Consider the following 13,424-nt stretch of genomic DNA (forward strand, 5'->3'; position numbering starts at 1 on the left):
AAAAAAAAAAAAAAAAAAAACATGTAAAGTAATGGTTTATGGTTCATTATTTTTAAATGAAAAATTTTCTAATTTTATTTTTAAAGTTTTAATTTATCACATAATAAATGCCAGTATACATAAACCACAAAATCAAGGATCCTTGGTAACTTTTAAGGCTACAAAGGGGTTCCCAAGACCTAAAGTTTGAGAACTGCTAAATTATGGCACATTTACACTACAAAAAAATTATGTAGTATTAAAAGAGAATAATGTATTCACATATTTTAAAGAAAGCACAATTTGTATATAATTCTTTCATGTAAAACCAAAATTTTTAAACTAAATACATATAAACACAAAGACACAACACAAATGTGGGTATAGATGTTTATATATTCTATATGAAATGTTCTTCCTGTATCTTACCTAAATAATTCCTAATCTTCTTTAAGATCTTAAGCCAATCACTTCTTTCTCAGAGAAACCTTGCCTTACTTCCCTAACTAGGTCAAGTGACCCTATTATATGGCCTTATGATATCATGTACCTTTCCTTCATGGCACCTAACATTACAATTTTGCATTTATTTGTGTAATCATTTTGATTAATATATGTCACCTATATTAGATTATAAATGTCATGAGAGCAGGGGGTTGATTATATTATTTTCTCAAATTTCCTGTATATTTGAAAATCTTCATAACAAAATGTTTTTTTAAAAAAGATTATTCAACTTTAACTCCTTTCAATTCTCAACCAATTTTAATATAGACTTCTTCATGCCTAATCCTACTAAATCTGTTTTCCAAGATTACAAGTGATCTGATAGTTGCCAAATTCAGCTCTCTGTGTCTCCCAAGCTCTCAGCAGCATGTGATACCACTGCCCAAGACCTGCTTGAAACTCTTTTTACTTTGGCTTCAAAAAGCTACTTTCCTTCAGTTCTTCCCCTAATTTGCTGTGATTCCCTAATTTCTTCTCCCAATTCATACTGGTGTCCCACAGATTCTTCTTACTTTCCTTCCTCTACTTGTTCTCCTTGGATAATCCCATCTACTTCACTAACATTATCTGTCTGTCAGTCTACCTACCTATTTATAATGTTAATTCTCAATATCTAGTCAGTGCCACAAACCTACTATACTTAAAAACTATTGTCTTTCTTCATAAAACTATCTGTCTGTCTATGTTTGCTTCCTCAAATGACAGCACCACCATTCGGTCCCTCAAGATAGAAATTTTTGAATTATCCTTAACTTCCCTCTTTTCTTCTTCATGTCCCACATTATACCAGTTAACAAATCCCACAAAATCTACATAAGAGAGGTACCCTAAGATTGCCCATCCTTTCTAACCATAGTGTAAGTTCAGACTCTCATTTGTTACCTGAAATACCTCAATAGTCTTCTAATGCTTTCTCTGCCAATAGTCTCTCTTCACTCCAGTCTATACTCAATACAACCCTGAAAATCCTCTTCCTAATATGCAAAGCTGATTATGTTACCCTCCACCTAAAATCTAGGGGTGCCTCATCGTACACAGCAGCACCTATACCTCTAGTCATATATCTAGCCTCATGCAGACTCCCCACATATACAAGATACACTGAACTTTTTACTTTTTTATGATCATGTCATACCATTTCATAACTGTGCCTTTAAACATGCTGTTCCCTTTGCCTGGCATGCCCTTATCATACTTTGCACATGGCAAACTGATATCACAGTTCAATGTTCAGCTTCCTTCGTAGGTATCTCCCTTATAACTCAGTCACTCAACAAAAAACGTATTGAGTACCCATCAATACGACAAGAACCTTCACCTCAAGGAACTCGTACTCTGTATCATGTTAGGACTTATTAACACTGTTATTATTATGTTCATCACATTATACCATAGTCATCCTTCTACTTGTCTCTCCTCCCAGCTGGATCATGAGATCTTTGAAGGCATGGCTCCTGTCTCATTACTCTTTACACATCTTGAAAAACAAATCTTTTTTCTCTAGTTTATGATGAAAGCTAAAGAATAATGAGAATTTAAGTTTTTAGCATTAGTATCCAAAACAAATATCTATTCACTTACCTCATAGGTCCATAGTTCAGGATTATAAATGCCAATACTATCATCACACAGACAGCTCTTCGCTTTGGACTAGGGACTTTAAGCCTCTGGTTCTAAAGGAAATGACCACATTAAATACAATTAAACTACACATCAATTTCAGAAAAAGCAACACTTAAGATTAGAATTTTCCTCTTTACCAGTTACGTAAATACCTTGTCTTATAAATACCTTGTCTTATTTTTTTAAAAAAACATCAAAGGTGAAGAAATAATACTTTTCAAGACTAGAGCAGAGACTTCCAAGTTCCCTTTTCTAGCAGGGAGAGAAAAGGAGAGAAGCAGAAGAGAAAAAACACAGCAGCCACTCCATTGCAGCTGCCTCTTCACCCAAGAGGAAAGAATTCAATATATATACGTATATATATATTTTTGAGACGGAGTGTCACTTTGTCGCCAGGCTGGAGTGCAGTGGCGCCATCTCGGCTCCCCGCAATCTCCGCCTCCCGGGTTCCAGCGATTCTGCTGAGTCAGCCTCCCGAGTAGCTGGGATTACAGGTGTGCGCTACCACACCCAGCTAACTTTTGTATTTTTAGTAGAGATGGGGTTTCACCATGTTGGCCAGGATGGCCTTGATCTCCTGACCTCGTGATCTGCTCGCCTCAGCATCCCAAAGTGCTGGAATTAAAGGCGTGAGCCACCATGCCCGGCCAGAATCAGCATTTTTATATTTTTATGGATCCCCAAAGAATATTGAGACACTTCTATAGTTTGCCTCCCTAACCTTTTAAATCATTGTTTTCAGTAAAATACAGGAGTATACCCATGTACTCAGGGCCAAGAGAAAAAGAATAGTGTAAGAAGTCCCATTCGATAGGCATCTGTATGGTTCAGCACTGCAGTGAGAAATTCTGAAAACAGTAAATTTCCCGAATAGAACTGAGGAGATTAACCGTCTTGGAGTCAGCATAGTAACAGAATGCAAAATCACATTAGTTGTTACGTGGACTGAGAAAAAATAAAAACACTTTTATTTCATATTGTTTTCTTTTTTAAAAGGGAAAATATGGCAGGGCTATTTAGAAGCCTCAATGTGATTCATTTAGTCAGAAAAGAGGGTGCTAAGGCAATGAGTGAAGAGAAACCCAGGAAAAGGAGACAACTTTTCTATGTAGACTGGAGAGTGTAATTCAAAGGGTCCTCTTCAAAGGCTTCATCCTTACTGCAAATGTTTTAGGACTGATTGTACCCTCCTTTTCCTAGCACAATTGTTTACACAATTTAATTTAAAATGTAAAAGTTTATCTATGTATTTATCCAGGGGATACTTTAGCCCATCTCGACCCAGCCCTATTACTAACACTTACCTCTGACACAACCTCATCCAGCTGCCGCTTTAGTGTTCCATTTTCTTTCTTCAGTTGCTCGTTCTCTGAAAGGGCAGCCTTTAATCTCGCCTCTAACCCTAGCATATATTCTTTCTTCTTCTTGCGAGACTGACAAGCAGATTCTCGATTTTTTATCATACGTTGTTGTCTCCTTAGCACAGCAATCTAGAAAAAGTTACAATGAATCAGAATATCCTGGTTTTAGAATCAGATGAAATAGATCAGAATATACTAATTTTTACAATTATTTTTAACTGTTTTTTCAAAGAACAGGTTACTAGTTGTTTCAAAACAGGTTTGAAAAAACACTGCTCAAACTAAATATGTTAAAATCAAATGGTTAAATGAGGCCTTCTAAAACCCAAATGTTAAATAATTTCCTCTGATATTTTCTAAGGCTCATGTATTAATCTTCTAATTTTCCCCTTAGAAACTCCCTCAGAAAGTATCTTTAAATATATACGCATATATACATACATCTTAAATCTACATCTCTGGCCCTGAAATGGCTATGCCCCAGAACCATATATTCAATTAATTATAAGGCCACTTCTACTTACACAGTTATTACCACTTCAAATCCATTATGTGCAAACTGAACTCATTATCTCCCTTTAACTAGATTTTTAAAAAATCTATTCATCTTCTATCAATAGTAACTTCTATCAATAATAACTATTATTTTTCTTTATTCACTATATTCAGTCCTTCTTAATCCCTCATTCACTCATTGAATATGTTAAAAGTATATACTAATGACCAAGTTTACTCCAGTGAAAATGTGTCTCAGTTATTTCTTTCTCTCTATTCCCTCTTCCATTCTCCTAATACAGGCACTCATTAACTCATCCCTGTACTACTGCAACAGACTCCTATTTCAATTGTTTTCCATCTCATCCTGTCTACCATTTCTTAGATAACTTCTCCCAAGAAGATATTTTTATCTTACTACTCAATTGCAAAATCAAGCTAGTCATATATCCCTGCTACCCATCTTTTCTTTTAAGATCTTCCATATTGTGACCTCCCCCTGCCTAACCAGACCTTCTGCCCTAAATCTACAGCTATTCAAGCCACATTCCTCCAATCGTATCATTTAAGGCTACTCCATAATCTCCATACATGTCTAACTTGTTTCGTTATTCACATAGTTTATTTCCATTTGGAATGCTATCTCCTCCCTCCACTAATCTAATTCCAAGGCCCATTCAAATTCAATTATTCTAACTCACCCTTATTTTTTATTTTCTCTGAACATCTTATACCCTTAGAATTTGGAGGATACACTGGAACACTCTAATGCTCTCAATTGTTTCAAGAATGTTAACTCTCTCTCTCTTTCCCCACCTGAATTTTATAGGTTGAAAGCCAAACCACATCTGATCCTACTTTTTTGTAGGTTATACCAACAATATCTACTACAACAGAAACTTACTGAGCAAAATTATTTTTGTTATATCTTCTAAATTAAGTTATGAAGCCTATTATTACACATTAGTCTAATTTCTTTGGGGAAGTGAGAGCGGTGGCAAAATTAAGTCCATAAAAAGCACCAACCTACATTAAATTGATTAGTATGAGTATACGGATGGCTGCATTACTAATTTCTATATATTTTGCAATAGACTTTAAAAAGTAACACTCTACTCTAGAGTGTTCAATAACTCTTACTGAGACCAGTAAATAAAGTTAAAGAACGTAATCTATTTCTTTTAAAACAACAACACAATTCCCACCCTGATACTACATTTCCTAGAAAGAGAAGTATGCCAAAGCCAACCAAGTGAACTCCCAACACCAAATATTTTCAACAACCTTTAAATCAGAACCCACAAGGAAAAGAAATGTTACATGAAATGTCAAAAAGGGTGTTTTTTATTTAAACTACAAAAATCCTGATTTTTATGAAACCATCATCTGTAAAAATTTCCCTGCATAATAACTATCTCACTTGTAAGTAATGCTAAACACATACACACGCGCACACACACACACACACACACTCACACATGCACATACAAAGAGCAATGGCAAAGCCATGATGGATTGATTATTCACCAAATGCAAACTATTCTCTGGACAATGCCACTCTGTTCCGTCTACTTTTATTTTTAGTGATCTTCATTGTTACTTAGAATGCCAGTGTCCATAATTAATACTAGAGTGCTGAAGTACACAGAACACTGAACAGTGACATAAAAGTGAAAGTTCCCAGATGGAAGAGTTTATACTAAAAGTTAGACAAAATGCAACCTGACTTTAAAGGCTAATTAATCTGTGGAATTTAGAGGGGCTTACAGATGGCATACCATTTAATAAATTTCAAACAAGGATTAGGTATTTCTATAAACAATAAAAGCACCTGCATATTACACAGCATTCAAGTTTCAAAGGCTGTCAATCCACATGCCTCATACTAAAACAATGAAAACCATCTGTGGTCAAATATTCATGTCCTCCCATAGAAAAAGATATATTATAATAGTTCTGAAAATAAATATTCAATACTACCAATAAATACAGAGGGTAAAGACAGTAAAAATAAATGAAACCCACAGCAATCACCAAACACAGGGCTCCAATGTTTTATCTCAGCAAGCCATCTTCAGCTATCTGAATATAAAATATTTAAATCATTCTATACTTCCTAGGCAAAAAAAATATGATTTTTAGGCTAAATACATATACACATTGTGGTGTCTGGTATTTCTTTAAGCAGGGGGAAAGCGGGTATTTTCCTATATAGAAAAAAATGATTACACTGTATGTAATTCTGTTTGGTAAACTGCTTTTGCACATACAATGTATCACAATGACTTCTGACATGTAATAATGGCAGCACAGATTTTCAATTATCTTGATGTTTCATAATACATTCAATTAATCTCCTCTTGTTGAAATTACTATAGTTTTCAAGATTCTTTAAAATAAGCCTCATCGTTTAATCCACTGTTAAGAGAGTAGAAGGGCCAAGGCTAGAACTTAGGTTAGTTGACTCCAAGTCCAGAGATACTTACACAACAGCTTCAAACTGCTTTTAAATACCAAATAGAGAGGCTTCATCACAGCATGGAACTCGAACCTCAGAGAACTGTGTGGTTACTTTAATTATACGCCTGTCTGAAAACAGAGACTTGTGGAACTGCTTGTATCTGGAAGCCTAATCTCTCCGTTAGCAATCTGAAAACATAAAATCAATACTCTGGCCCATTAACCAATTGACACATCTCCCTTATGGGCATATCAGATGATATAATACAGACTGAAATAAGCAAACAGCTGGCCAGTTCCTGCTTCTGATCATCCTGCCTCCAGACAACTCTCCTACCAGGCATCTTGCCTTGGAAAAAGTAAAAAGAACAAAAGAAAAAAACTCCACGGCTGCAAAATAGTTTCCTTTCAGTGCCACTGCACTATAAAATGTAGTGTTTCATTTAGTAAACACTTATTTGACTGTACGAAAGACTTATATAAAAGGAAAACTTTCACAAATGGACAAGTTCCTTTGAAGGCTGAATCAATGTAAGAGTCAAAGTTTCAGTACGTCCACATTTTGTTTTTAATTTAATTTTTTGAGACAGAATCTCACTCTGCCACCCAGGATGGAGTGCAGTGGCACAATTACGGCTTACTGCAGCCTCAACCTCACAGGTTCAACAGATCCTCCAGCCTCAGGCTCCCCAGTAGCTGGGACTACAGATGCATGCTACCGTGCCTGGCTAGTTTATATTTTTGTAGAGATAGGCTCTCTCTATGTCGTCCAGGCTGGTCTTGAACTCCTGGGCTCAAGCAATCCTCCTCCTGCTTCAGCTTCTCAAAGTGCTGGCCCAGCTCGTTTTAATCTAATTATCAATTTAATTTAAGGTTTTAATTTTGAAAACCTTATTGATTGATAAACACTGAAAGCTATGACAGTCTCTTTTTATTAACAAAATTGACTAAAGCCTTGTTTCTGTGATGTCGCTAAGAGATAAGCTCAATGACTATAAATCAAATTAGATATAATATTAGATAGGAGTCAGGAGTGGTGGCTCACACCTGTAATCCCAACACTTTGGTAGGCTGAGGCAGGAGGATCACTTGAGGCCAGGAGTTTAAGAACAGCCTGGGAAACATAGGAAGACCTCGTCTCTATAAAAATGAAAAATTAGCTGGGCATCGTGGTGCACAATTGTAGTCCTAGCTACTCTGGAGGCTGAGGCAGGAGGATCACTTGAGCCCAGGAGGTTGAGGCTGCAGTGAGCCATGATCGCACCACTGTACTCCAGCCTGGGTGACAGAGTAAAAGCCTAGCTCCAAAAAAAAAAATTAAAATGGGATTTTTATGCTAAGAAATACATTCGAATATTTCACATAAATTCAAGTCAGATCAAGTATCGATAACCTATGGATGAATCACACAGTAATCACTGATTTGTTGCACAACTTTCTAACAGTTCTTATTCTCATTTGGCTGAATCTTGCCCTCTAAACTGATAGATAAAGTGGAAGCCATTACTGATTAACCTCTTCACTGCATCTGACCAAAAATAAAAATACAATCTTTCAATTAAATAAAAATTACATAACATACATTATTGCATATGTGTTGCAGTAAACATATTTATAGATACGTTCTTTAAAAACACATATAGTTAAAATCATTGACAAATTTAATTTGTGGCAATCCTACTTAAATATTCAAATACATTTAAAAACTTAATTTGATTTTTGTTAAGAATCTTACGTACACTTCTTTTTTCTCATTAAATTGTTTAAAGCCGAAAAAAAGAAAAAATGTAGACTTCCACTTTCTCTACTCTTCTCAATCTCATGACAGTCAAAATTTTATTTTACTTTTTCTATTAAGTTTTGTGTGTATGTATGCATATAACCAGTTCCCATTTGCCAAAAATTAAAGAAGCTTCATACTGGCAACCTGAACCATTTATGTGGCAGATTATCAAGGAGATAATCTTCATCCTGCAAACTATTTCCTTCTAATTTTTTAAATGAAGAATGCCTTCTGATATGTAGTATAATTTCCAGGATGAGAACAGATAATAGACAAAGTCCCTGCTAGATTGTAGGATGGGGCTACCCTACCAATCTCATCTTCTGAATGAAGGTAAAGAACAACCAAAAGAGAGGTAAAAGCAGGAGTATGCACCAGATGCTCTTAGGAAAGCCACACCATGGGCACAGCCTCTTGAAGAATGGAGGGACCCAAGTCCTGTACACAGGGATCTTCAAAGGAGCCACAAAATGGTTTCCTGTTATTTCAGTTAATGACTCCACTTGATGTAACTAAATAAAAGCAATACTTGATGAAACTAAACAAAAGAAATACCTGATGTAACTAATAAAAGTAATAGTAATTTAAGTCATTAAATGAAAATACAAAATTGGAAGTTAAGTGTCCTTAATTCCTGACCCAGCATTGCAATGACTTAATTGGACGATCAAAAAAAAAAAAAGAAAAGTCATGTCGCCTTGTAGGGTCGATTTACATATTAGTAAAAAGAGACAGTTAAGCCAGAATAGTGCTTTTGACATTATTATAACCCAATATCAGGTTTATCAATTTAGTAAATCACTACAGCCTTTAAAAACAATTTGACAGAAAAACACAGGATAGAATAAAAGAAAAAAGGTGCTTTATACGTAGTAAGAGTTGTTTCATGAGATTGTGTATAAGAGAGAAAGAGAAGTTAAATATATTTCTTACTGTGGATTGTGGATAAAAAAGTTTAAAGCCACTGCATTAGTCCTCTAAAGGTCTCATCCAATCCAAAAACAAAATAATTCTAGAGCCGCTGCTAAATAGATACACTTAATTTAATTGGCACAACGATGTAGCACAATAATGACTACTATATAATAAAATATGGATCTTATTAGTTTTGCTAAAGGTTTCATTTGATACCACCAAATTATTCAAATAAGGTCAATCTTTCTAAAACTTTGTCCCTCATTACTTAAAACTATCTGCTACTTTAATTTTTAAAAATTAAATCTTAAAACTATCTTAATTTTTGAAAATTAAATCTTAAAACTATCTTAATTTTTATGAATTAAGAAAAAACATTTGTAAGGGGAGAAAAAAGGTAGCACCAAGTTTCGAGATTTGGGTAACTTGTTCTTTTTCTTTTTCTTTTTTCTTTTCTTTTTTGTTTTCCCATAAAGTTGTAAGCAAAGGACTTGAGTAATTTAAAGTCTGAGCTGCATCAGGACTACCTTGAAAGTAAAGCCTCTATTAATGGAGCACAGAGTAAGGACGACAGCACTGGATTAGGAGAAGACCAGTTATAATTGAGCTAGGCTTGAATCCTAACTCAATTATAAGTGGTCAAATGATCTCACCTCAAATGGGGTGAGAATCAAATGGGTAATAGACATGAAGGTTCTCTGTAAGCTATAATGTACCATACAAATACGGCTTTCAGGAAAATTATGTGAGAGAGAGAGAGAGAGAGGGGAGGCAAAATTATTACTTCCATCAAGAATGTAACTCACAGCTGCTCTGATATATCATGCAACTAAAGCAATATTGAAAATACTTGCTCCTTTTCCAGCTCCCATTTTCAGATTTTAAGTTTTAAAATTAAAACACACACACACACAAAAGCATGAAATCTTATTTAGTCACTACAGAAGCAGAAAAAGAGCCTAAAACTTAACATTCCCGGCCGGGCGCGGTGGCTCAAGCCTGTAATCCCAGCACTTTGGGAGGCCGAGACAGGCGGATCACGAGATCAGGAGATCGAGACCATCCTGGCTAACACGGTGAAACCCCGTCTCTACTAAAAAAAATACAAAAATCTAGCCGGGCGAGGTGGCGGGCGCCTGTAGTCCCAGCTACTCAGGAGGCTGAGGCAGGAGAATGGCGGGAACCCGGGAGGCGGAGCTTGCAGTGAGCTGAGATCCGGCCACTGCACTCCAGCTTGGGTGATAGAGCGAGACTCCGTCTCAACAAAAAAAAAAAAAAAAAAAACTTAACATTCCCCTGAGCACTCTGTCTGTTCCTTACTCTGTATTCCTCAGGGTCCTGATTCATTTCAAAGAGCCGTTATAAGATTTAAAGACAGTATTTACAAGTTATGCACTTAGAAAAGTGCCTGGCACATAGTACTTTATTAACATTAGCCATCTTAGCAATATGACATTTGTTGAATCACTTAGCTAGTTGATTCCTTCAGTAGTAAAATGGGAATAAATGCCCCCTTCACAAGGACTTTGTGAAAATCCAGTAAATATTGGGTCGACTGACAGAATTGTAATATTGACAGGTGATTGAACTATTTTATTAATGTAAATTATTGAAGTTGATAAAAGAATGTACTTATTCTTAGAAAATGCACACTGAAAAAAATAGGGGTAAAATACTGTGAGGTATGTAACTTACCCTAAAATAGTTCAGGAAAAAAATTGTGTATATATGGATGGATGGATGGTTGGATGGTGGGTGGGTGGGTGGATGGATGGATGAATGCTAGATGGATGGGTAGGTAGGTAGATAAAGAATAAGCCAGCAAATTGGGTAAAAGGTTAACAACAGGTGAATCTGGCTGAAGAATACCTGAGTGTTCTCTGTACTATTTTTGTTTTTGTACTTTTTGAAATTTAAAATTATAACCAAATACAAAGTTTAACATGTGCAACCATATAATAACCAAAGTTTAACATGTGGGAGCGCACATACACACAGCTGTAGTGTACACACACTGGGAAGTTATAAGAAGCCATAAGATACTTTCCTTTAGAACTCATACTCAAGGGAGATAAGAGCCACAGAAAAGTCTAACCATAACACTTCAAATTCTTGAATATCATTCTCGGACTACCTGTAAGCAGCCACAAGATCTCTCCTGCTAACAATTAATACTCTTTCACATAGTGATAAAACAGTAATCTTTCAGAGGGAATACCTCTTCAAGAATACACAGCCATCGACACTTTCATTTTTAAAATTTACCATTCTTCTTTGTGAATTATCTATTTGTATATATTGTCCATTGATTGTTGACTTTACATTTTTCTCACTGATTTATACCTTTATATATTAAAAATGGTTCTTAAAAGACAGTGAAAATGTACATGAGTGTTCAAAGTGGCATTATTCATAACAGACAAAAAGTGGAGACAACCCAAATATCTACCAAGTGATGAATGGATTATCAAAAATGTGGTATATCTATACAACAGAATATTATCCAGCCATAAAAAAGAACAAACACTGATACATGCTTCAACATGGCTGAAGCTTGAAAAACATATGGTAAGTGAAAGAAGCCATACACAAAAGGGCACGTAGTATATGATTCTACTCATATAAAATGTCTGGGACAGACAACTCCACACAGACAGGAAACAGATTAAATGGCTACCAGGGGCTACAGGAAGGGAAGAATGAGGAAGACTATGACTAATGACCATGGGGTTTTCTTTTTAGGGTGACAAAAATATTCTGGAATTAGACAGCAGTGATGGTACCACTAAATTGTACAGTTCAAAAGGGTGACCCTTATGGAATGTGCATTTTATCTCAATGAAGCTGTAAAAAAAAAAAAAAGACAACAAAAGAGGTTATGGACTCCCCAGACAAATGCACATGCACATTGCTAACAACTATATGAGGGATGGGGTGAGGTGGGGTAAAAGGGTGTGATATGATCTGGATTTGTGCCTCTACCCAAATCTCATGTTGAATTATAATCCCCAATGTTGGAGGAAGGGCCTGGTGAAAAGCGATTAGATCATGGAGGCAGATTTCCGCCTTGCTATTCTCATGATCGTAAGTTCTCATAAGATCTGGTTGTTTAAAAGTGTGTAGCACTTTCCCCTTCTCTGTGTTTCTCCTGCTGTAGCCATGTATGATGTGCCAGCTTCCCTCTCACCCACAGCCATGGTTGTAAATTTCCAGAGGCTTCCCCAGTCATGCCTCCTGTACAGCCTGCAGAACCATGAGACAATTAAACCTCTTTTCTTTATAAATCATCCAGTTTCAGGTATTTCTTTATAGAAGTGTGAGAACTGACTAATACAGCATGCTGATTATGGAAACACTGAAACTCATGCAAGGACTCCATTAAGCCCTGTGACTTCTCAATTAGAAATACCTCAATGGAGGACCATTTGGTAAAATCTATCAAAATTGAACAAGTACCTACCTTCTGGCCCAGCAAATCCAATTCTAAAAATTTCTCCCATAGATATATTTGTATATGAACAAAATGAAATAAGTACCAAATTATTCAATGTAGAAATGTTTATAAAGAAAAACACTGCAAAATTTTACAGTAATTATGGCACCCCTACGAAGTAGGTTACTATGTAGCTATTAAAATGCAGGTATTAAAAGAATAAGAAAAAGGCCAGGCACGGTGGCTTATGCCTGTAATCTCAGCACTTTGGGAGGCCACTGCAGGAGGATCATTTGAGACCAGGAGTTCAAGACCACCCTGCGCAATATAACAAGACCCCCCATCTCTACAAAAAACAAACAAACAAAAAAACATCAAAATTTAGCCAGGTGGCACATATCTAGCTACTCAAGAGCCTGAGGCAGGAGGATTGCTTAAGCCCAGGCACACCACTGCAACAGAGCAACAGACAGTCTTAAAAAAAAAAAAAAAAAAAAAAAAGAACAAGAAGGAAACTTTTTATGCACTGATATGAAAAGATCTCTAAGGTGTAAGTGAGAAAAGCAAGCTGCAGGATGACATGTACAGTATAGTACCTCTTCTATAAAATACATCAATAAATAAAACTATAAGTACTTATATATTAAAGAACTGTCTCCGGAAGAATGCACACAAAACTAGTAAGAATGACTACCAGACAGGAAAACTGATTTGCAAGAAAGCCTCTGGGGCATAAAAGGACTGTCTCCCTAGAATGAGTCCCCACAAGGTTTTGAGAATGGAAATTAGAGATTGCTTCTCAGCCTTTTGGCTAAGATCAAGTGTAGTGGAGAATGGAAATTAGAGAAAGGAGAGAGAAGTATTTCAT

The 13,424-nt window shown here is 35.9% G+C and overlaps 1 protein-coding gene across 1 annotated transcript in view; it reads right to left on the reverse strand.

Annotated features, from left to right (window-relative positions):
* ATF6 (activating transcription factor 6) overlaps nucleotides 1-13,424 on the reverse strand; it is a 208,030-nt gene that overhangs the window by 146,564 nt on the left and 48,042 nt on the right. Inside the window, exons 8-9 of the mRNA XM_011952980.1 lie at nucleotides 3,414-3,599; nucleotides 2,068-2,159 (exon numbers count right to left, since the gene is read on the reverse strand). Coding sequence (XP_011808370.1) covers nucleotides 2,068-2,159; nucleotides 3,414-3,599 — 278 coding nt within the window. The remainder of the gene's footprint in view (nucleotides 1-2,067; nucleotides 2,160-3,413; nucleotides 3,600-13,424) is intronic.

Source organism: Colobus angolensis, unplaced genomic scaffold (genome assembly GCF_000951035.1).
Source record: "Colobus angolensis palliatus isolate OR3802 unplaced genomic scaffold, Cang.pa_1.0 Scaffold354, whole genome shotgun sequence".
In the NCBI taxonomy this organism is placed as follows: Eukaryota; Metazoa; Chordata; class Mammalia; order Primates; family Cercopithecidae; genus Colobus; species Colobus angolensis.